This window comes from Poeciliopsis prolifica, unplaced genomic scaffold, assembly GCF_027474105.1.
Source record: "Poeciliopsis prolifica strain line A6 unplaced genomic scaffold, Auburn_PproV2 SCAFFOLD040, whole genome shotgun sequence".
In the NCBI taxonomy this organism is placed as follows: domain Eukaryota; kingdom Metazoa; phylum Chordata; class Actinopteri; order Cyprinodontiformes; family Poeciliidae; genus Poeciliopsis; species Poeciliopsis prolifica.
Window position 1 is genome coordinate 106,868 of NW_026562415.1, and position 23,562 is coordinate 130,429.

The window sequence follows — 23,562 nt, forward strand, 5'->3', positions numbered from 1 at the left end:
GTTAGGCGTTCTACAAAGCTGCACTAACGTTTACTTCCGTCAGTTCCGTTCGCCTTCTAAATAAAAGCCCATGACGACTATCCAAGAGAAACTTGATGTTGCAAACTTACAGATAAGAATAAGGACAGCTAAAAAAATAATTTTGACTCATATCAAATATAATATAATAATCAAAATATCAAAATTCTGACTTTTTACTTGCAATGCTCTCATCTATGCTGAAAAACTCTAAGCTCTTAAGTGCTGGTTTTCAATGGATTGTTATGATGTGTCACCTTTAGAGATTCTCCAGCCTCTTTCATGCTTAACTGGGGTATTTATTCAGCAGATGAGGCTGTAATCAGTCATGGGTTTGGCCTGCATGGTGAGATTTAACTGAGTGGAGTGGGTAATTATATCGTCACTTAAGGTCAAATTATTTTAAAGCCATTTTTGTCCATTACTAAATGACATCAGCATTTAAAAACAGGGTTCTGTCATGGTTGGCCTACTAAAATTACTCTCATAACAGGTCACAAAAAATCCAGTTGTCATTTTAAGCTCCAGCTCATCAGTCATCCACAAAAATATTAAATTTGGTTAAATATAAAGCAGTTCTTATCATCTTTGAAGCAAAAAACTACTCATTTCGAGGGAACATTAAAAAAAATTACAGAGAGAGCAAGGGAAAACAGTTTAAGAGGTCAACTTAATTAAAAATATGTACTTGTGTGGAAATAGATATTTTCACTTAGAAATTATTGTGATATATTGTAAAAATGTGTAGTTTTTCCGCCTCTGTCTTCTCCCGGTTTTCTGGTTTTATTTCAGTCCTTTGGTCTTCGAAATAAATTCATTAGATTATTTTATTTTGAAAAGCCTGACCGGATATAGAGTCACTCACTCCGGCTAACTGAAATTGACTCGGCGGAGTCGACAGTCAGTTGAGTCGAAGTGCTGCTGAGCGGATAAGCTGGGAAAAGATTTGTAAACTGGAACTTCCGTAACGAACCACTTTTCAGTTAAACCCGGAGAGTGAAAAAAGAAACGATAAGACGTACTGAAGGTAAGTTTTACACGAAGAGTTCTGCATTTTAACTGCTTTTCTAACTTTTTACTGTTGGGGCTGTGGCTCTTTGGCCACTTGAAGCTAACTGGGGGCTAACTGACTTTTCTTCCAAATAAGAGGGAAGTCGTAAGTGAAGTATAAAAATAACAGTATTTGTTGTAAATATTGGTAGCAAATGTTCTGGGAGTGTGTGAACTTGATTAAAAGGATCCACTATTGAACTGGATCACATTTAACTGCCTGTGCTGGAGTATATTTAGATTTTCAGAGCATTAAACGTTAACTGAATTAATCAACGATAGCTGTGGCGTTGTTTGCTAAATGCTTGGTCAGTAACGTCTGGTTAACAGCTGCTTGATTTATGCCGTTTCTCGCCAGCTGCATGTAGCTTTTCTGGAGAGATTCTCAGAGTTTCGTTGCCTGTAGTGATAAAGGGCGGGGCAGGTTTCGCAAGTGAAGATAACCTCCTGGTGCATGTCATGTTAAAGGCTCACAACATCGCAAAATCGGTCCAAGCACTCAAGAAAAAAATGTGGTTCTGCCGCCACAGATTTCTCTGGGAAACCCTGCTTCGTTCAGTCAGTTTTCCGCTTTGACAACTGGGTGACAGGTTTAAGTCTTTGCATTAACATTCCTAAAGAAAAGATGTTTCTGGGGCTAAGACAGCGAGTCTGAAACTCCTAATCGTCTTCAATTTAGTTATTTATTGAAATTTATTTTTCATAATAGCAAGAAGCAGTATGAAATAATTGGCATCATATCATAACCTGATAATACCATATTATCAGGTTAAACATGAAGATTAAACATCACCAGTTCCAGCTTTTGCAAAAATGGCATCCTGTATCCAAATAAAATAAAGGTTTTGTGAACATGTTGGTTTAATCAGTGGTTTTGATCTTAAACTAAAAGGAGCCATTTATTGATAAAAAATTTTTTAAAGAGTGTAAAATAGTCTTTTTATTTTCTGTGTGGAAAACACAAACAAACAATCTTTATTTCCTTGACCTGAGAAAAGGTGCGCCCCTAAGACAAGGGAACACTGGGCGAAGTGCCACAGCTACGCATGTTTTAAGCACTGTCTCTATCACCGCAACGCATACATACAAAAAATTTATTTTATGCAAATTACTCTACATACAATTAAACAGATAAATATTTACACCTTTCCTAAATTCATATACCACTATGATTAATTACAGCTACAGTGTTGCCTATCGCAAGGTTTCCCCCAGAAAACTTGATTAGCCTGGTGGTTGGGCACGAGGGCAGTCATTCATCCCGTCATGTTTTTAAGTTTAAAAATGTTTAAAGTTGATAGAAAATTTGCAAATATCACTTGATAATCATGTGTTATTGGAAGATTAATACCTGAACACCAACCATAAGGTCTGAAAAAAATGCAAACATTTATAAAGACTTAAATAAATAATAGTAATTATTATTATTATAGTTATTATTATTATTATTTGTATTGTTTTTGTTTTTTGAAAGGATATTGACAACAGGAAGACTATTTTTGCTATGAATTGATTAATGGAAAAGGATATGATTATATAAGTTAAACTACATCATACTCCTTTTCAGACTCAGTCACTGAATAAATGGTGTATTTACAAGTATTTGAGTATGTAAATTTGATAGTAAAGGATTGTATTTACACTTAGAAACATGAAAGTCTTTATTATTATTATGTTTTGTTTTGTTGGTGAAATGTCTGTCTGAAATAAATTGTCATCAAATCAAATAAAAAGTAAAGCCTGTTGGCTCGCCAGGCTTTACTGTTTAGCTATATACTAAACAGGGAAATCCTGTTTAGCATATAGCTTCATATCCTAAAGCACACCTTTAAGGCTAAAGTTACTTGATACTACGGCATCCTGAGTTACTTAAAACAGGGAACTGTACTGATCCTGAGACAGTCAGCATCTATTAGGACCTGGTGATTCAGTGGAAGCTTTCAGTCATTGTACACCTTCATTGTTCAGCGTGAGGTTTAAAATGACTGTGGTTTTGTGTGTTTCTTGTAGGAACGTTGCTAGGGTAAAGCAGTAGTGAAAATTCGGAGTTCCTCTTTCTCTTAGAGGCCATGTGGACTGATTCTTCTGCCAAATAATCGAGCTAATCTTAGAAACGTTTTCCAATTTAGAAAACGGAGGCAATGCTGCTTCATTGGGATTCATCTTTCATTGGTGGATTCACTGGAACACCCATGAAGGAGTTCAAAGAGCTCTTATTTGTGAGCATTGAAGCCTCAGTTTACGACCCGAACAGCTTTATTTCACACATTGAAAAGAAAATTAAATATCTTTTGCAGATGGTTTGTGTTTGTAATGCTTTCCTGAAACGTTTTGGAAATAGTCAAGTGGTTTCCACAAGGGGGGGAAAAAAAAAAGTTCCTGTCGGTGATGTAAGGATCTCCCCTTCCCTTTCATATAACACCGTTTCCCTCCATTATGTTCCCGTCCACGTTGCTGGCATGGTCAGTGGAAAGTGCCTGAAGATGTGGAACAAACGGCATTGTTTTTCACCGTTCACGAAGCGTGCAGTAGGTGTGTGCTCGGCCCGTCATTTTGAGGTCAACCTGCTGTTGATAGATTGGTGGCTTTGATGCAAAAGTATGTTGCCTCTTGAGTACAAATTTAGTTCGGTGGACTTTTAGAGCTCAGCGTATGTCAGTTTATAATGGAAAGTGTCCACATTTGGGCAACAAAAAGGGACCACGTCCCCGGGAGATCAGCAGTCATGTGCAGCTGTGGAGCTTGCATAAGGAAGGAGGTCAGAGGTGACTGAGAGGGAACAAGTTTATGTGCACATGAGAATTTTAAAATAAGTTATAGTGTTTGTTTTTTTTGTCTTGTATTGGCATGTTGAGCTTAAGCAATCTCCTGCTGTGAAGTTGTAATAAAAAAGGGATAGATCAGCTCAGCTGCCCTCCCCTCCTGTGAGATATTGCAACTTTTTTATGCAACATAGATGGAGTTAAAAAAAAACATATCCTGTTCCTGCCTGCTTCTGTAAGCAGGTTTTGCTTAATTGCTCAAAAGAAGTTGTAAGTATTTGTTTTTTTTCTCCCCTCAGCTTTGGAGTTATATAATCACAATTTCTTGTTAATTTTAATTTTTTTTTAGCTGTTCTTGTGTTGCTGGTGTTTGACTCAACCATATGTGTGGCTACCTGCATTTAAAGCCATAGCAAAGGCAGTTAGTCTTATTTTTAGGCAAAATGGAAAACTTGTTCCTTCTTTCAAGTGAGAATTATTTAGTGTTGGAAAAAACTTTCTTCCCCTCACATTTGTTACATTCCGACCACAAACTTCAGCGCATCTCGTTGGGATTTTATGTGATGGAGCAACACAAAGTACAGTGTGATTGGAAGGTTATTGGAAGACATTATTTGAAAGGATTTGCAGCTGTAATGGAAACAAGAAGGTGACGAAAGGTATTTCCACAGGGAGGGTGAATTCAAACTAGCTTGCAAATAGTTTCAGAAATAGATTAGTCCATCAGTTATTCTGCTAAATAGTTGATTAATTGGATAAAAATGGCATATTCTACAGATTTTCCATTCAACCACAAGCAATTTTTAATAAAAAATATTAGGAATACTTTAGAAGATGTAAATAAGTAACCCAATCCCTTTTTTAAACAGTTTATTGTCTAAAATGCAATGTCATAGCTTTGCTTTTGTAAATCTTGAATAGTTTTGATTAAAACGTATTTACAGACAACTGTTTTTGACTTCAATGCAAAATGTATACATTTTTGTACAGTTTGGCTTAACTACTACATTTTAGTTTTGTCACCAAATGCCCTATTTTGTATTTTGCTGTTAATAATTAATCAATTACTAAATTAGTTGACAATTATTTCAATAATCGGTTAACCGCGATTAATTTGATTAACCATTTCAACCCTAACACCTTTTACACTATGAAAAAATGTTAAAACCTGCTACTTTTCAAGAGTAGTAGTTTGATGCTACTTTGTGTTGCTCGATCAGAAAATCCCAAATAAAATAGTTGTACTAAGACAGGAAAGTTCAGGAGACATTAACGCGTCTACATGGTACATTTTGTCCTGAAAGACTCAATTTGATACTAAAGTTAAATTTGACCATAAAAACCTGGAAAATTAAACGCTGCAGATCTGCTGCACTAAGCTTTCTGTGTTTGTCATTGCAGTAAATTTTAACCCTGTGATGTAAACATAAACAGCCTTCAGACATGCGTGTCTTGGCCCGTCAGCTGTCAAATCAGTTCAGTTACAATCTGCTGCCGTTTTCCTGCTTTTCAACTCCATTTGTGACACTCTTGCCACCGCAACCCTCAGCGCAGTTGGGATTAATCGACGGCTGTGTGTGTGAAAAATTAAATTTAGCTAATGCAGCTGCTGTAATGTAGCTGATAACACATGCAGCTGGTTGCTGAGGTGTGAATCTGAAGTAAACTTTGGTCATCATATCTTGGTAATCTTATCATTTGCTGCTACTCAAACATATCCCTCAATAAATCCAGAATAAGTCGATGGGATCTTGCATGATTGTGTTTGCAGCTTTGGTCGCATGCTTGCATAACATGTCAAGGTTCAGTTTAGGCATGGGAGCTCTGAGGAATGCATTTGTTCACATCTATCTTAAGGCTACAGCCAGATTCCAGTGTGCTTAGCAGTTTACTTCCCTATCGACATTTCGTGGCTATCATTGTTGGGCTTCATGATGTAATCTCTAAATCTAGAAATCATGCAGCAGTGACGAAATCCTGTTTATTTTATCAGTTTAAAAGCCAAAACCTTTAGTGTGGGATTGTTTTATCTCTTTATTATTTCTTTAATGTGTTGTTTCTCATCTTCTGCTTATATGAGGCAGCGGACGTTGAGTTTCCCAGCAGAGTGGAGGACTGGGTGGACTTCAGACCGCTGCTCAGTCAACAGCATTGTTTACAGTTATGGTTCAGGCTGCGTTCAATTGTTTAAAACTGTCCCCCCTGTGTCACTCGGAGCCAAGGGTGTGCAGGCATTTCTTTCCATTCAACGTTGATTACATTAGGATGAAGAAAGAGCTTTGGTGAATGAGGAATTTCCTAAATATTATTACAATCGGGCTCTATTTAATGTTGATTTAATCATAGACATATTAATAATCAGTTCAGTTGTATTTTACCATCTAAATAATGCAAATAAATTTTAGCTGTGTGTATATTTTTTCTCAAATTTTATTTGTTTACTTAGATTTCATTCTGTAAAGGCTGTCAGGGGAATTTTCTGCTCTGGAATATTTTATGAAAACTTGCTAAGCCCAGCGGTTGGGCGCTGGCGCAGTCATTCATCCAGTGGCATTTTTTTAGTTAAAAAAAATGTTAACAGGAAATTTGAAAATATCACTTGATAATCGTGTGTTATTAAAAGATCGGAAAATTAGTATCTGAACTTTTTGAAAAGACTTAAAAATAAGTAATGATTAGCCAGGGGGGGCACAAGTCAAGCCTGGTGGCCTGCCAGGCTTATAACTCACTGCAGATATTTAAACTTTCCCTCAGATGCTCCCTGATGCTGCGTTTTTTAAATGACTATGTACATTTTTAAGAGAAGAAAGGCTGTCTGTACGCAGAAAAACATTGAAATACAATGTTTTGGTGCTAAAGTAAGATAATTTCACATTAAAAAAAGTTGAAGTTATGATCTTTAACTCAAAAGTTTGACCTGTACAGATAGCGGGACGTTTGCTAATCCTCTCCAGATCAGGGCGGTCCAGTTAAAGTCCAGTTCAGGTGTGTTGGAACAGGGATGCATGTAAAAGTTGCAGGACAGCAGCCTTTGAAGATGGACGACTGCATCCAGGGAAGAAGACTATTTTTGCACTTGGTGAACAGTTTCTGTGTTGATTATACCGTTTTTTTTTTTTAATTTAAAATCTGCTGGTTTTTCACAAAGAACCAAACATCATGCAGTCTGTAAAGATTTCCATGGCCTTTGGAAGAGAATCACTAATCCTTTTTAAAAGATCAATGGTAGTTTCAACTTAACATGTCTTCTTTTATTATGGTAGGACCAGAGTTGGGAAGTAACTAGTTGCATTTACCCAATTACATTTACTTTAATAACTTTTAGGAGTGTTTTTATCACACTGTACTTTTTACTTTTACTTCAGTAATTTTATTTTATGAACGAAAAACAAATATGATTTAACTAAAAATTCACCAGATGCAGTCACACACCTGGAGAACTTTTATACATTTTTATTGAAAGAAAATTGTATTTATTTAATTATTTTGTTGCTTGATTTTGTGATTTTTTTTATTGCATGAATCAGTCATTTTGGTCCATAAAATACAAACATTTTCACTTAGCTTTATGGTTTATTTGATTATGTACAGGGATGAGGGGGTGGGGCACCAAAATCAAAACAGGCTTCAGCCCAGGGCCCTTATTCCACAAAATCCGGCCCTGCCCAAGAGTTTCAGAAAGGTTGCTTATCATTCATTGCGATGGTTTGGTTATTCTTAAACAAAAAGGATCCCGCAAAAAGTTCACAAGAAGCTTGAGTAAATTTGAATGCCCGGCATAGTCTTGAAATAGTGACAGATAACATCTGCTGCGCTCACAAAGGCTGGAGCATTTGTAAACTTTAAACCTGACTGTGAACTCAATCGGCATTAAAAGGACGATTGTTCGTGTTGTCAGTGGTAACCACAAAGCTGCCCACTGTCCAGGAACGGCCCTGGAGGGCGCGGACCACTGACCACTCATCCTCTCGCTGTCCCACTCCTCTGAAAGAAACCCTGTGTGATTGCACTTGGCTTCAAAATGGATCTTGTTCGACAGGAATTTGAATTAGAGATTGGAGTTTTGTTAGATAATATAATATTGACTATAATGTATGCCGGTTTAAAGAATACTCCAATTAATGAGAACAGGATGCAATATGAAGTCTTTAGGAAACAAAAACACAATTGGGCTACATCTAAACTGGTTAATTTCAAACATGTTTGGTTTCAGTATTTTCCAGGTCTGGATAAGTGAAAAAACAAAGTTTGGTGTTTTTCCTTGAAATTTTTAAAGGACAAAAGAAACAAAACAAAAAAACCCTCTAATTTTGCTTCAATTAGAAAGTTGTTTATTGTTTTGTATTTGTCTTATAATCCCCCCCCTTCATTTGCTATTTTGATTTTTGTCTTTATGAACTCATAAAAAACAACAATATGGCTATTTCACTACGTTTGTGGGACTGTAAATAACTTTAAACTCAAGTTGAACTGTCCTTGCTGACGTTGTAGTTATTTGTAGTAAAATTTGCATCATGCAATAATAATATTTACATAATATGAATCTTGCTAAATGATTAAATCCTTAACATTATAAGTGTGTTTCTGCTCTGGCTTCATTGCAGACATAACTTTGTTTTCTTTCCATAAGACCTTCCCACCACTTTGTTTCTGCTGCAATAAACCACAAAAGTCTCAAAATGTATAAGTAGCACAGCACTATGCTGTTTACTTGTTTTTATTGCAGAAATTCTTTTTGGCCTATATGTATACAAGAGCAACAGCACTGTTGCTGCTAATTATTTCTAAATAAAACCTACTGATCTGTTCGAAAGCTTAAAATATTAATGGAGATGTCATCAACACTCTCTAGTTCGTCATGATCTTATTCTTTTGTTGTCTTATTTGGAACAACATTAAAAAAATGATCTCAAATAATTCCTGGAATCATTTAAATCCTGATGCAAATTTTCAGTTGCAGTCTGTTGGAGTTTGACGTTGCCACCGTCTGAAAATCTAGTCACAAGAGAGTGAAAGGTAAAAAGAGGCAGATGAGGAAGTGAAGACGACAGAGTAACCAAGTGGAGAGCAAAATGATGGGATGAATGAGAGAGAGAGAGAAGGGAGGCTGTGGAGTTTGAAATGATGGACGTGATGCGGAGACGACTAACAGAGGCCTGAGTGTTTTGCCCGTCTCAAGGAAACGGAAGCTGCCTGCTGTGTGTCCTCGACAGTCACTTTTTGTTTATCTCTGCCAGAGCAGAGACTGTGTGTGTGTGTGTGTGTGTGTGTGTGTGTGTGTGTGTGTGTGTGTGTGTGTGTGTGTGTGTGTGTTTTCACTTCGTCATCAATAAAACCACGTGAAAACACCCACCTGCTGTTGGGTTTATCAAACCGGATCACAAATGTATCTTTTGGTGGCGGTCTTTGTAAAAGTGAAAATTAGACTTGGATTAAATCAAAGTCAGGATCTGAAAGGTGTTTGTTTTCACCTTTTATCTATTCTGTAAAAATTAAAGTCTTGAGATGTTTTCATACCTTCATGAAAGGTATTCATGAAGGTATTCATGAAGGTATTCATGAAGCTTCTGGGAGGTGAAGCTTTTACAATGTTTTCCTCAAATGCTATTGAAAAAAATTGCATTCAAAGTGAAATTATGTCAGAATAAGTAACAATTACTAAATGACAAACAAAACTATTTTTAAACCTATATCCTATATTTAACTCAGTTTGAGAATATTTGAGTTATTCTAGCAGTAATAACTCAATGCCATTTTAATCAAATCAATCTCCAAACTAATCCATGAAGATAAAGTCCAAAGAATTAATTTACTGCAAACTTTAAACAGTGAAGAAATTCTTTATTTTCATGAGATTTAGAAATATTTAGCATCACTGACATAATTGAAATTTTGTTCAGGAGGGAAAAGAACATCAGGAGCTAATAATGAATTTTATAATTTATATATATTTATTACCAAACTGTATACATTTAATGTAAAAGAAAAGCACTGAAGCTTTATCTACTACTTACACTTTGAACAGCTCAGTTTTCTGAAATATTATTGAAGCTGACTAAAGTCCAGCTTTTGTCAAACGTTTGATAAGTTGTTTCTGCCTGAAGCTGTTTCTGTATTTGACATTTCACATTTGTAAATCTGTTGAGTGAAAAGGCAGGTTTACAGTTCAGTCAAGCACATTAATCAGTGTTCAAAGTGAACTGATTATAGATTGTTTTTAGAAACTTGTCTGACTTCCTAAATCAAGCAACGGATCATTGTTATCCAAAAGACTCCACAGTCCTTCTTTAATTTAATAAACAACGTTCCACCATGACAATACAGAATTAGTCACTTTCTAATTGTAAAGCTTTTTTTCTATGGGTGAATTTCTGATGATTTGTTTTATTTCATGTTCTTTTTTTTTTCTTTTTTTCTTTTTTAGCGTAATCTTGGGCAGCAGCGATGTCGGGTGCCTACGACGACTCCATGAATGATGTCTCCAGTGAAAGCTTCTGGGAGGTGAAGCTTTTACAATGTTTTCCTCAAATGCAAAATCCTTTTTCTGTCACGTTTCTGGTGTCTTTACACACATTCACAACTCCGTTTCAAGATAAGTTGAAGGCGAAAAACAAAAAAGCTATTAGATTGTTGTTTGCTTTTTTGTTGCTACGTTTTTCAGTAATTTTTCAGAAAGGACAAACTGTAAAAGAAGTTACTTTCTTTCTAGCCAGGTCCTGATTTGAAACGTGTAGTAAATCTTTCATCTGTGTATTTTTGTTTTACGCTCAGGTTGGAAACTACAAACGCACGGTGAAGCGGGTAGATGACGGCAATCGGCTGTGTAGCGACCTCATGAACTGCATTCATGAACGCGCTCGTATTGAGAAGGCGTACGCGCTGCAGCTCACAGAATGGGGAAAGCGCTGGCGGCAACTCATAGAGAAGGGTGAGAATATGGGAGAACAAATGCTTGTTGCTGTTGAAATGTAGTTTTTTTACATAGGCACTTGATTTTGTCATATTTTCAAATTTCTTGATAGTTATTGGTACTGTCATGGAGAAACTGTGAAGAAAATGCTAAAAATAACAGCTTGTCAGTTTTTTTAACATTATCGAGGAAAGATATTTATTACAATAAATGATAAACGACACAGTAAATGCCTTTAGCCCAACATAAAGTAGGTCTAAAGTTTAGACCACGTGAAGTGGAATAAACAGGACATATTCAGCCTTCCAGAGTGAATTTATTTCTTCCTGCAATCGCAGCTGCAGGTTTAAACTTCCTTTGCATGTCAAAAAGCTGGATTGTTGCTACAAAACCAATTAATATTTTTTTTATTTACTTAACCAGGTAGGTTGAGAACAAATTCTCATTTTAAACAACGACCTTCCCAGAAAACATTAAAACATCAGACCACAGAATATCACACAGCAGAAGACAGAAAAATACATCATAAACATGCAATCCTATTCATACAAGCTAAACACACTATGTCAACAGCTTTAAAAGTAAGTACATAGATCATGAACTGTAATTTCTTTTTGTTCTGAGTTGACAAATGTTGAAAGTGAAGTTAGCATCGGGAGCTTTATTGTTTTTTTGCGAATTATTCCAATCATTGGGTGAAATAAAATGAAATGAGGATTCACTTAATGGAGCACCAGACTGATTAATTTATGCGAGTATTGTTGGAAATATTCATGAGCGATTCTAGTTTTGTAGATTGGTTTATAACAATTTATTAATATGTATGAATGAAGACAAAATCAGTTAAAAAGTGAGTATGGATGAGATTTAACTTTCGGAGCCGTTTTTGATGTAAAGTTGCTGCATGAACTTAAGAGTTTGCAGTGTGACAAAACTGAGGGAAAGCTTATGGTGCATGAATGTTTTTGCATTCAGTGTAAATAATTTTTGTGTTCAGGCCCTCAGTACGGTACGTTGGAGCGAGCGTGGACCGCCCTCTGCACCGAGGCTGAGAAGGTCAGCGACCTCCACATGGAGGTGAAGGCGGCGTTAATGAGCGAAGACCACGAGAAGCTGAAGAACTGGCAGAAGGACTTGTATCATAAACAGATGATCGGCGGCTATAAAGAAACAAAAGAGACAGATGACGGCTTCCGCAAGGCTCAGAAACCCTGGGCCAAGAAACTGAAAGAGGCGAGTTCACATTTCTGATGTAACAAAGTGATTTTGACTTTTATTTTTTTCTAAAATATGAACTGTGACAAGCGAAAGAAAGTTTTCACCCTTCAGTTCTCATGACTGCCTTTTCCTGACTCACTGTTGTTTATCTCCTCTCACCGTGGCAACAATCTTATTAAACAAAAGCAGCAGCAAGGAAGCAGAGCAACCCTTCACTTTATCGCCACGAGTTCGGCTCCAACATGCTGCCCTGCGTGTGTTTGAGTCAGAATAAAGGAAGGAAACAGTGAGGGGTTCAGCTGTTCTGCTGCTCATTTAGCAGAGTTTTCCTTTGTTTCGATAAATATGTTGGTAAGCACATTTATCGAAACAAAGGAGTCTGAGGAGTCTGCAACTTGATGCTCTTTGCTCTCATTTCCTGTCTGTGATGGTATTCTGGTCTCGTCAGCGACCACAAGCAGTTTGATAGTCATGTTGACTTAAGTGATCATCACACATAGAAGAAATCGATCTAGCTAACGGAGGAACCAGGATTCCTACTCTTGTCGCATAACTTCCTGTTTTAGCACGTCGCTCATCGAAACAGCTGCTCTGACTGAGGCTCAAGTCACGCGTTGCATTCTGCAACTCATTCCTGAAATTCTCCCAGAAACTTCCCTAACCCATCATATAGGAGCAATAAAATCCTCTCCCCATAAATGAATCATAGAAAACCCAGCGAGCACGTGTGTTTTACTCATTTGATTTCAGCTGCGCTTGGAAGAAATGAGTAATAATTTTATTAATAATGCCCATTCATTCCATCCATTTGGTCTGTCCATCCACCCAGTCATCTGTTTGTTCATCCATTAATATCCATCATATATTAGCATTTATTCATCTGGTTAATCTCCATCTATCCATTTATTTGTTTCATCTTATGTCATTCTGTACATTTATTTATTCTCTTCATTTGTCCGTCCATTTATGCATTTCTCCTTATGTTTGCCTGGCCATCTTTTTAATATTTTTTCATCTTATTCTTCACCTCTTCTTCTGTTATACATCTGTCCTCTCACTCATCTATCCATCAGTATGTTCATCTATTCCTTATCCATCTTTTTATTAATTCTGTCTTTATTTCTTCTGCTCTTTGTCCATTAATTTATTTTGGAAGTTTCACATTTAAAATTTGACACATACATTTGAAGTGAAGCGTTAAGTGTGGAGTTTTGAAATGAAAGTCCTCAAACATGCAAAGATTGCTTCAAAATTTATAGAAGTTAATTGTGAATTGCTAATTATCTTCTTGGGGAATCAAATCTTGTAGCCCATGAATGTAGGATTTTACTGTCAGCTTTGCTTTGGGACTGGTGTTTTTTTTTCTTCTTCTTTTTTATATGTATTTTATGTTGTTTATTCTAAATCCTGCAGGTGGAGACAATGAAGAAATCTTACCACTCAGCCTGTAAAGAAGAGAAACTGGCAGCCAGCAGGGAAACCAATAGCAAGCTGGAGAGCAACAACAATCCAGATACTCAGAAGAAACTGCAGGAAAAAGTGGAGAAATGTCAGCAGGAGGTTCAGAAGGTACGACCAGCTATATATACAGTAACTTTATGGAGGGTGTTAGATTGAAAATATGAAGTTCCTGTTTGCCTTTATGTCGTTTCCAGACCAAAGAGCGCTATGAGAAATCCCTGGAGGAGCTCGAAAAGTTGACCCCTCAGTACATGGAAAACATGGAGCAGGTGTTTGAGCAGTCGCAACAATTTGAAGAAAAACGTATTCGCTTTTTTAAAGAGCTTCTGCTGGAGGTTAAGAAGCACTTGGACCTTTCTACAAACTCCAGGTCAGACGAGAGCTCAACATTAATCAGAAGGTTATGGCTTCGAGTTAAATAAAGACTCTTTAAGTCATTTATTTTACTATTCTGTCAACACAGATTCCAGACGATTTACCAGACACTTGAAGACACGATCTCTGCTACTGATGCTGAGGATGACTTGAAATGGTTCCGATCCAATCACGGCCCTGGCATGCCCATGAACTGGCCGCAGTTTGAGGTACTTGAACGCAGCGCAGATTCACACAACTAAGTGTTTGAAAAGAAAACTGCATATTGGTTTTATAATGCGTTTTTTTCTGTGACTTTCAATGACTGTAAACATATTTGTATTTACACTGATTAACAGAAAAGCTAATGCTCAAATGGTGATTTGAGCATTAGCACAAATCACTGCAGCTGTTTGCCTTGTAAAAGTATCCTTTGCATAACTGTGCAGCCTTTTGTTATTGTTCCATCTCTGTGGTATGTTTTTCTGCAGTAGAATGGTGTCATTTTTCTTGTTGGGAAAATAGGAGAAAGACAATAACAACAAAAAAATCTGTGCATGCATTGGTATAAATTATTTTACTGTTCAGTGCTTTTCTTTTCTACACCTTTTCTTTCTTTCTACGTTCACCGTAGACTTTTTTAGACAGGATGTGAATGAAGAACAGCATCTCTGTGTTCAGGAAGGCTGCATGTTTTTTTATTCTCTTGCAGGTTTGGACAGTAATTCAATCACCTAACCTAACCAAACTTGCCTCCCTTTCCTCATGTTTGACAGAATTTGGACTGGTCAAAGCCTCCCTCCTTTAAGAGATGGTCCATTGTAGTGAGTTCTGCACGGAAACGCTGTTCTGTCACAGCAGCCATGGGGGATTTCTATATTCCCGCTGACAATTTTACACCTCCTTTCATTAATTTGTGTGTTTAGATGTCCCTCTATTTGTATTTAATGCTGAATTAGACGGTGGTACAAATATCAATCTACTGCATGGACACGCAACACTGATTTGATAATTAAAAGGCACGTTTTCAACCTTTTTTTTCCCAAACTTTACTTTCCCATTGTTTTTACATTTTTTACCTCAAAAATTTTGCAGGAAAGTGTAAAAGAATTAGACAGACGAAACGCAGCTGAAAATGATTGAACGCACAACACTTAAGAATTAAATTTCTTGAGGTAGAGATTTAAATGACCAAAAATGGATTTAACTTTGGCTGAGGAGGAAGAAGTCAGGAAAATGTTTATGAGCTGTAGCTTGCAACCCTAACAAACTGGCACCATACCCGTTAATTTAAAGTCATTCTCGGGTAAATAAAAATTAAAAAATTAAAACCAAATTCTGGTTGGATTCAGTGGGACATTATAATTTTTGGTCTGGCATTTTTATTTCTGAAGTTTTTCAAATAAATTTATGTCAAAGGATACAAAGACCTTGAGCACCTGAGCATTAACAGAAAAACAAAAATTGATGACAAAGAAAAATCCATAATACTACACAAGCAATATAATGAGTAAATGCATAAATAAATTAGAAAAATACTTGTGGAAAGTTCATGACTCCTATCTACTCGGCTGTTCATTTTATCTGGAAGACACTTGGCGAATATGTTTTAGTGAAGGCAGTATTTTGGTCATTCACACGTTCCAACACTGGATTCTTGCTCCGGTTTTGAGAAGCGTTGTTACTCTGATGCGCAAGATTGTCGACACTCTTATTCCTCCCACCAGCTGCGTCACCAAAATACTTATTTAGTCATTAAGTTGTTCAAAAGTCTCACTTTTCTACACATAATAATCATGTATTTTACTTGTGGGGTTGTCATGCTACAGCAACTGCTTTCATTGTAACGCAGACAAAAGGAAATGTTCATTATTGTGAATGTTGGTGTGGTCCATTATAAGGAATATTCATTTATTCATCTACAAAACAAGTTTTGTAGATGAATTTTAGAGCCTCCATTTTGTTGCTTCACATTTCCTGCTTAGCATTTCGTTGTGGGAAAATATTTCTGTGCTCCTCCTTTCAGCAGGTGATGGAAACCGCTTTTAATCAATATGTGATTTTTATTCCTCTTTTGTGCACACACATATATGCATGCACAGCTTTAAACTCCTGAGTGTGTCTTGAATAAAGTTAACTTATCCAAGACTGGAAAATGATTCACATGCTGTGTATGTGTGAGTGCAAGACGCTCTCTCACTCTTCTTATGCTGCTGCATGTTTTTGGATTAAAAAGTCAAACATTCTGACTTTAATGTTTGTTTTTTGTGTCCACCAGGACTGGTCCGTAGACCTGAACCGAACCCTCAGCAGACGAGAGAAGAAGAAACCATCAGAGGGCGTCACCCTGACGGCCATCAGTCAGACCGGGTCGGACCAGCCGGTCCAACCTGCCAAGAGCAGCACCAGGTACGCATCAACTCCGTTTTCTTCTTCTAAAATCCCTACTGCTCTAAAACACAGCCAGCACGATGTTTCATTAAATGGCCGTTCCTGAAGTAACGGCAAGCATTTTGTTTGGGTTCAGAAAAAGCCACCCCTGCCTCTGGGATCAGAAGTTTGTTGTAGCTGTGCCAAAACTAATGTGGAAATATTTCTCACTCGCACAAAGACGTTCAGGAGCAGTAAGTAAATAAATAAGTGGAGTTCAGGGAAGTTAAAAGGTTTGATGGCTTTAGGTGGAACAGCTTAAAGCTCAGTTACCACGCAGTCTGGAAAAAATCTGAAATCAAACTATTTAAGGTCTGGATAAGGATAAGGTTCTGCAATGGAAGAAACTGAGGATGGAAAGATATTTGTGTTTCCAGATACTCCCTTTCCTTTGTCAAATAGTTATATCCACTCGTCTCTTATCCATCCGTTTGTTTATCCATACTTCTCCTTTCATCAATCATTCCCTTCTTTTATCCATCTTTTCATCTAATATGTTTTTGTCCATCCATCTGTTTTTTTTAAACTGACCTTTATGTACACAGGTTGTCTCATTGAAATAAAAAAAAAATCTAAAACACAATAAAAATGCAAACAAGTAAGAGAATTGACTCAACTAAATAAGCTAATAAAATATGAGCTAAATACAAGGACAGGTTTCACCACATTTCTCTTAATCGTTGCAAAGGAATCTATTCTTTATTTTAAACGGCGGCCACTTTAAACATATCTGCTATAAATTCATTGAACTTTTTTCTCTTCACATTTGAAAAAATAAACTAAATAAAATAGGTGTGAAATTTGAGCCTGGAAAAGTTTTGAATTTTCACATAAATACTGAAAAATATATTAAAAAAAATTATATTTGACTCCTGTGAAGATTTAAAGCCACTGAAGGTTTTATTGTCAGTTTTTAATGACATGATTGAATCCGTCTGACTCGATTAGATAAATCTGTTTTTGTCCTTGTAGAGGAATTTTCTGAAGATTTAACTATGTCAGGGAAAAGATGAACTGTAAACTGATAATAAATTACACGACTCCCTCAATTTTGAAATGATGCGTTCCATTTAAAGGCCTCTAATAAAACATTTCGTGTTGTTTCTTGATTAGCTTGTTTTAATCGACACATCTTCAGGATGTAATGTGTGATGAGAAATTAGAATGGTGCAGGACAGGAGTGTGTAGGGAGTAAACAAAAGGAATTCCAGCAATTTAAAGCATTTGACCTTTGATCTTTCATTTTACTGATTGCCTGACCCTCTTCCCACCATTGTTAGAGTTTTCAATCTTGTTTACGAATCAGTAGTGTCGCCACACAATGAATCCTTAGGGATTTCAGCCCAGGTTTATGTCCCTTATATTAACAAAAAAGACTCTCTTCTTAATTTGTAATTTAACGATCTCATTTATTAGCTCCAACGCTCTGAAGTTACGTTGTGCCAAATTACAGCTCGCCGTGTTTTCTGTAATAACGCCACAGCCTCGGCTCAACCAGCCTGGCATGACTGTGTAAACAAAGGCGGTTACTTTTTTTGCGCTTCACTCTCAAGAACAAACTGATAGCCGCCAGCATTGCACGGTCCAGTAATTCTGTCAACACCAAGTAGAAACCTGGTGTTTCCTGTGATGAAACTTGAAGATATGTTTTGTGCTTTGATGCAGAAATTCACAATGGGTCTTTTTGTCATCTTCATTAAAAGTTGCTTAAGTACAGTGTTAATGATTATCTAATAATCTCTGATTGTCACAAAAAGCAATAAATCAATTAATCATTCGGACAACAGTTGCTTAACGTAATTGAAAAGCCGCCATTTTGACAAACGCTCCAGACAATTGACATTCAAAGGCCCACTTTTGCCTGTTTTTCCTGTCCAAGCTGAATGATTATTGGTTTTTGAAATTCAGTTTTGGTCACAGAGACTTTATAATCTGTTTTAATTGTTGTTGTTTTATTTGTTTTTATAAATGTTTTCCAGCTCAGTGTTCTGTGATTAGGTATACTTGCATTTATCACTGTTAGTTGGAAATGGTCTCATTTATCGTAATAATTTCTGGGACAGTTAATTGTGCAGCAAAATTAGTTGCAACGACAGGGCTAATCATACATATTCTCTAAATGCTGTTTGCTGATTTCACAAAATGAGGGACTCCAGACAGAAACAAATCAGCATTCAGTGAAACATTTCAGGGTAGAAAATAATCTGATCTTCATTTATTGGCTGAACGCTTTTTGTGCATCTGACGAAGCATTTGCATGGATTCACTTCTTCAGCGTGGGTGTACATGTTGGATTTGCATCTTGCTCCAGTGTGTCAAAAGATTACACACTTATTGTTGAATATAATTAATTTTGACCTTTCTGCTTTTCATGTAAACTACTTTTATTCAGCGTGAACTGTATCAAATAAGGTGTCAGAGTATCCTTAAAAAGCCTTGAATATGTGTATTTAAAATTAAACCCTTAAAATTTATAAAATTAAGTTCAAAAACTAATTTAACCTTGGTTCACGGGTCTGAAATGTCGTGGTAGAAGTATTTAATCCCATACTTTATATATTTTTATTCTTGCGGGACTTTTCTGTCAGACAAAAGTTTGAGTCACATGCAAACGTCATTGACTCATAAAGTACCTCTGCTAGCTCGCTAGCTTTTCTGTATCCATCATGGGTAAGTCCAAATTTATTACCAATTGTCTGGACAAACTTCCTACATAAAAGTCTTAAATTCTATTGATTATTGACAGAAAAAGCCTTAAATTTGAGTTTGTGAAATCTGCCGAAGCCTTGAATAAACAACTTGTACGGCTTTTAAAAGTGAAACTGGTGATTAATGTCAAAATGATACAACATAAATATATTTAGGAAGTTGAATTTCAACTACGGGCTTTTTGTAGCCATCAATAATCTTAAGCCATAATTGGTTGTGAATTAAAAATCAGTTTGTTTTCAGGTGTAAACCCAGTTTTCAGGCTTATTGTGGTACATTTTTAATAGAAAATTGGTTCTGTTCAGCCTCAAACCTGTCAACTTAAGGTCACATACCTAAAGTCATTTAGTTGAAATTTACACAGCTGGTGCGACAAATCAAAACATCAAACCCTGATTATTCTCCCCAACCCAGTGAAAAGTGTCTTATCTTCCTTTTCTTTTCACACAGAATTATTATTCAATAAAAAGTTTGGACATTGTCTTTGTCCACATCTCAAATATATATATATATGTGTGTGTGCATGTTAATCCATATCTAACTGTGCTCCATGTCATCAGCCTGAATGTGGCAACTAAAACAGAACCGGTGGGCACAAACCCGTTCGAAGATGATGATGATGAGGAGCAGGAGGAGATGGCTGAGGAGGAGCAGACTGCCATAAACCACGTCTCTGTGAATAAAGAGGAAATAAAAACGTTGGTGAACAGGAGGAAACCCTCCGCCAACCCGCAGCCTCTTCCTTTTCCATCTTTTACTCCTTAGATTGTGGTTGTGCCGCGTTTCCTGCATCTCTTCTTCTTTTTTTCCTTTTTTCTCCTTCCCCCAGGGTTCAGGTTGTTGTGTTGCTCTGCATGGTCTCTGAATGGCACTGCACACAGTCGGTGTGTGTCTGTTCTTCACGCCTAACAGTTTCACGTTTTTGCAGAGTATTAAATGTCAAGACGCGCATGGAGGCGCTCGTTTCTGTGGGAAATGTCTTTGTCTTACAGTCAGATCTGATTACTGACACATGTATTCACAGGTTTAGAGACTGATTACTTAATTCAGTTCATTTCCAATTGGCATTAAATCAAAAAACTCTATTCAAAAGTTGTTTCTAACTCCAAACCGGTCTGACTGTAACCCCCTTGTGTTGCTTTTCTGGTTTTCCAGCTATCAGAACCCAGTCTTTTCTGTTTAGGTGGCTCCCTCTGCTGGCCATCAACGTTAAAACTCCAATCATGTGTTTGCAGTGATGATTTGTCTTGCTTGGCCTTTATTGTTGTTTTTCTTTTGTTTCATGAACCTGCTATGTTTATGTTGCCATGTTTTATCTTTTTTGACTTGCCTTTCATCAATATTGCCAGCTCTTCATCTGCTAAAGGCATGAAAGAAATTATGTTCATTTATCTTGAAACAAATGCTTGTTAAATTGAGCAGCTGCCACAAATAAGCAAATTTTACACTGGATTTAACTGAAACCAAATGTTTTCATCATGTTATTCACCTGCACTTTGGGCTTTTGTGTAGTTTGTTCCTGCTGGTGTATTCGTCTTACTTCGAACTTTTAAACTTTTAAGCCTGGCATGCTGAACCTTTACCAAAAACAACACAGCAGGTTATTATTATTTATTTTTGTTTTTAAGTGAGGATGTTTTGCATGTCTGTCCAGCACCAACAGCACAGAGAAGATCCCAGACTGGTCAGATGAGGACACAGCTGGAAACCCTTTCTCCACCAACGGCGACGGCAATCCGTTTGAGGAAGAACCCGAGTCCCCGGCCGTTTCTGTTCCCGTTAAAGCCCTCTACGATTACGAAGGACAAGAGCAGGACGAGCTGAGCTTCAAAGCAGGTTTGCAGCATAAATAATAACATAAAACCTCTGGTAAAGATGTGCAATAATAGCTGTGTTAATTAAAGCTACTCAATGTGGAGCCACCATTCTCATTACAATTGTAAAACTATGCAAATATTGCCTCTCAGAACTAGTGGAATATTATATTTTAACTTCAATAAATGTAACTTTTTTCTGCACAGACTTTTAATGGATATTTCTAGTTGCTAAGATGCTAAAACTCAGTAGTGAGGGACATTATGTTCAAGGAAAATGTGAGCTAATCATAATTTATGTCCTCATTGCAATTTTCTGTGCAGCCCCAAGTCTGGTGCTTTTGTTAAGCCCGGCCATCCTGATAGCAAATATAGCAGATTCCAATTAATATCTTTTCAAATACTATCTCCTTCTAACACATTCTAATATTTCTAGCCATCCTGCCTCAAGCAGTCATTAGATATTTTAGCATTAGAGATATGTTGCAGTTATCTAGCTGGGGTTTCTTTCCAACAAAAACTTTGGTTATTATCCAGTCTTTAATAATATTGTGGTGAGTTAGTAGACCTTTGAAACACATTTTAGTAGTCAACCATCTTAGTTACCTTTTATTTGTTCACTTTTCACCTTTTTCAGGTGATGAATTTACAAAAATCGGAGAAGAAGACGATCAAGGCTGGTGCAAAGGCCGACTCAAGAATGGACAAATCGGTCTCTATCCTGCTAATTACGTCGAAGACATCCAGTGAAAAGCTTCGCCTGACGCAACAAATGAGAAGAAAGAAGAAGCGATCAGGCAGAGTGGGCTTGACGTTTCTCTTCCTCCTTAGTAAATGATTAAATAAGCATGTTGTACGGTTTGAGTGAGGATCACCGTTGCTTCCTACAGATTGGCTTTGGTGTGAACAAAAGAGCGAGAAAGGAAGCGGAGCACATGCTACCAGATAGATCCAGGAAGATCGGGGAGAACAGCTGCTGTCAGTTTAAGATGTTACATAAAATCACATTAATGCTGTTACAGACAAGCTATTCAGATGTGTCTGGTGAGATTCAATGAAATGTTTGTGTTAATAAATGTGTAAATATATATATTGTTTAAAACAAAACACTGGGATGACAACCTGCCTTGTGACGTCAAATGCAGCCTTAATATTTAAGCTCTTTTTTTAAATTCATTGAGGGAGACTTTTTAGTTATTCTTGCTAATGGAATCCAGTCCATTAATATGTAGAACATTTCTTTGCATAATATTGACCTCCATGTATTACCCTTTTAAATTTGCTCTTTTATTTTGTTAGTTTTGCTTATTTTAAGGAATTACTTTGAGCTGTCGAGCCTCAGCCTTTCTTCATTTTTGTTTTTCTCTTAAGGTTTCAGGTTAGTGCAGATGAATGTATATTCAGTGATTGTATTTTTCACATATCTTATAGATGCTAGATGTATGCAACCACTGATTTATTTTTTTTTCCTGCCGACACAACAAGGATTGCATAATTATATTGTTTATTATTCATGCAACACTGAATGTTTCTCTCACTTGAATCTGCATGTTTCAGTTCACTTACTAAAAGCAAATTGCCCTGCTAATGAAAAAAAAAAGTATTTTAGTGCTTGTTTTAGCAATAAAAATGCATCTAAGCAATGTGTGGCAGACATGCATTTAAATAAATGCTGGAATTAAGCATATTGCACATGGATTAGGCATATTGAAGAAATTACATGTTAGGAAATAGAATAATTCATATTCCCACAAGTGCTTGTGTTCCACGCTTGCTAGAATGCTGTAATTTAAAATACTTTTTTTACATCGAATGATTGTTTTGAGTATTTCTTGAGGCTGTTACTTTGTTATTCCTGTAAATATGTTTGTTTTTCCTTCAGAGCCATTTACATTCTTATACGACATGCATAGTTTCTAATTTCATCCTAAAACATTTGACATAAAAGCTCATATTTGTAACAACCCTAATGCACATTTGGATGTTTTTCCCCCTCTTCAGAAATGAACTCCATCCTCTTTAAAATTGTTTTGTCATGTTTTCAGGGTGGGCTGCTGTCGGTCGGCAGTAACAGCTGTACTTGCACATTTGTAAATGTTGTATCACAACATAATAAATAGATTTATTCAGCAAAATATTTGCCTTTTAATATCAAAGTGGAATGCTTACACCACATTTCATCTGATATACCTTATAGATATTTTTCAGTTGCTAGGTTTGGGTTTAACTTAAGTAACCTAAAGAAAATGTATAATTTTATACAATTTACATTGTGGGTTAAAGTAATTTAGTTCTTTTATGATCGTATTGTAATTTTTAACACTTAATGCACTAATTTTATGGGTCTGTTTTGCTTTTTTTTCTTTTATATTAAACATGCATTTTGTTGTCAGTTTTGTGATTAGTTTAACTTTTATTTAAGCCAATTTATGCCTATAATCAATTTTGTGAAGCTATCACATAAAGGATTCTAATTAATTGTCGGATACCATTAGATAAGTGAAAATTATCTCATAAAATTTAATAACTTATAATTATGTGGATGCTAAGTCAGAATTATCAAGGTTTTATATTGAGCTCTGCGGTATGTAAGTGATACTTTTTATTTTGAGGTAGGTCATAATTATAAATATCTCAAGATAATGACATTCTTATAACCATACTCAATTATCAGGTAGCTAAATGAAAATGATCAATATTTTATGAGATTATTTCATATTTATATTGTAGACTATAAATATTTCATATCAAGATAGCATTTTATGCATAAACTAGAGTCAACATTCTGAAAATACTATTAATGTTGATTTATTAGTCTTTTCAATAAAAAGTTCCC

The 23,562-nt window shown here is 36.3% G+C and overlaps 1 protein-coding gene across 3 annotated transcripts; it reads left to right on the forward strand.

Moving 5' to 3' along the window:
• Window positions 1–884: 884 nt before the first annotated feature.
• pacsin2 (protein kinase C and casein kinase substrate in neurons 2) lies at window positions 885–23,118 on the forward strand. 3 transcript variants are annotated; one of them, XR_008607650.1, is made up of 12 exons: window positions 885–1,045; window positions 10,255–10,331; window positions 10,602–10,758; window positions 11,738–11,973; window positions 13,372–13,527; window positions 13,614–13,789; window positions 13,883–14,003; window positions 16,052–16,182; window positions 19,473–19,610; window positions 20,567–20,748; window positions 21,364–21,528; window positions 21,617–23,118. XR_008607650.1 is itself a non-coding variant. In XM_055054790.1 (11 exons), the coding sequence occupies exons 2-11, from the start codon at window positions 10,275–10,277 to the stop codon at window positions 21,474–21,476; spliced, it is 1,467 nt and encodes a 488-aa protein (XP_054910765.1). In that variant the 5' UTR covers window positions 885–1,045; window positions 10,255–10,274; the 3' UTR covers window positions 21,477–23,118. The 3 variants fall into 3 exon arrangements, 2 of the variants coding, with proteins under 2 accessions (XP_054910765.1, XP_054910766.1); XM_055054790.1 differs by having other exon boundaries at window positions 21,364–23,118; XM_055054791.1 differs by lacking the exon at window positions 19,473–19,610 and having other exon boundaries at window positions 21,364–23,118.
• The last annotated feature ends 444 nt before the right edge of the window (window positions 23,119–23,562 follow it).

Excerpts from the sequence above, each read along its gene's own strand:
- pacsin2 (XM_055054790.1), top strand. The coding sequence starts at position 10,275 with ATGTCGGGTGCCTACGACGACTCCATGAATGATGTCTCCAGTGAAAGC. Across the intron at positions 16,183-19,472 it reads CCTGCCAAGAGCAGCACCAG|CCTGAATGTGGCAACTAAAA; the intron begins GTACGCATCAAC and ends CCATGTCATCAG. Across the intron at positions 19,611-20,566 it reads AATAAAGAGGAAATAAAAAC|CACCAACAGCACAGAGAAGA; the intron begins GTTGGTGAACAG and ends ATGTCTGTCCAG.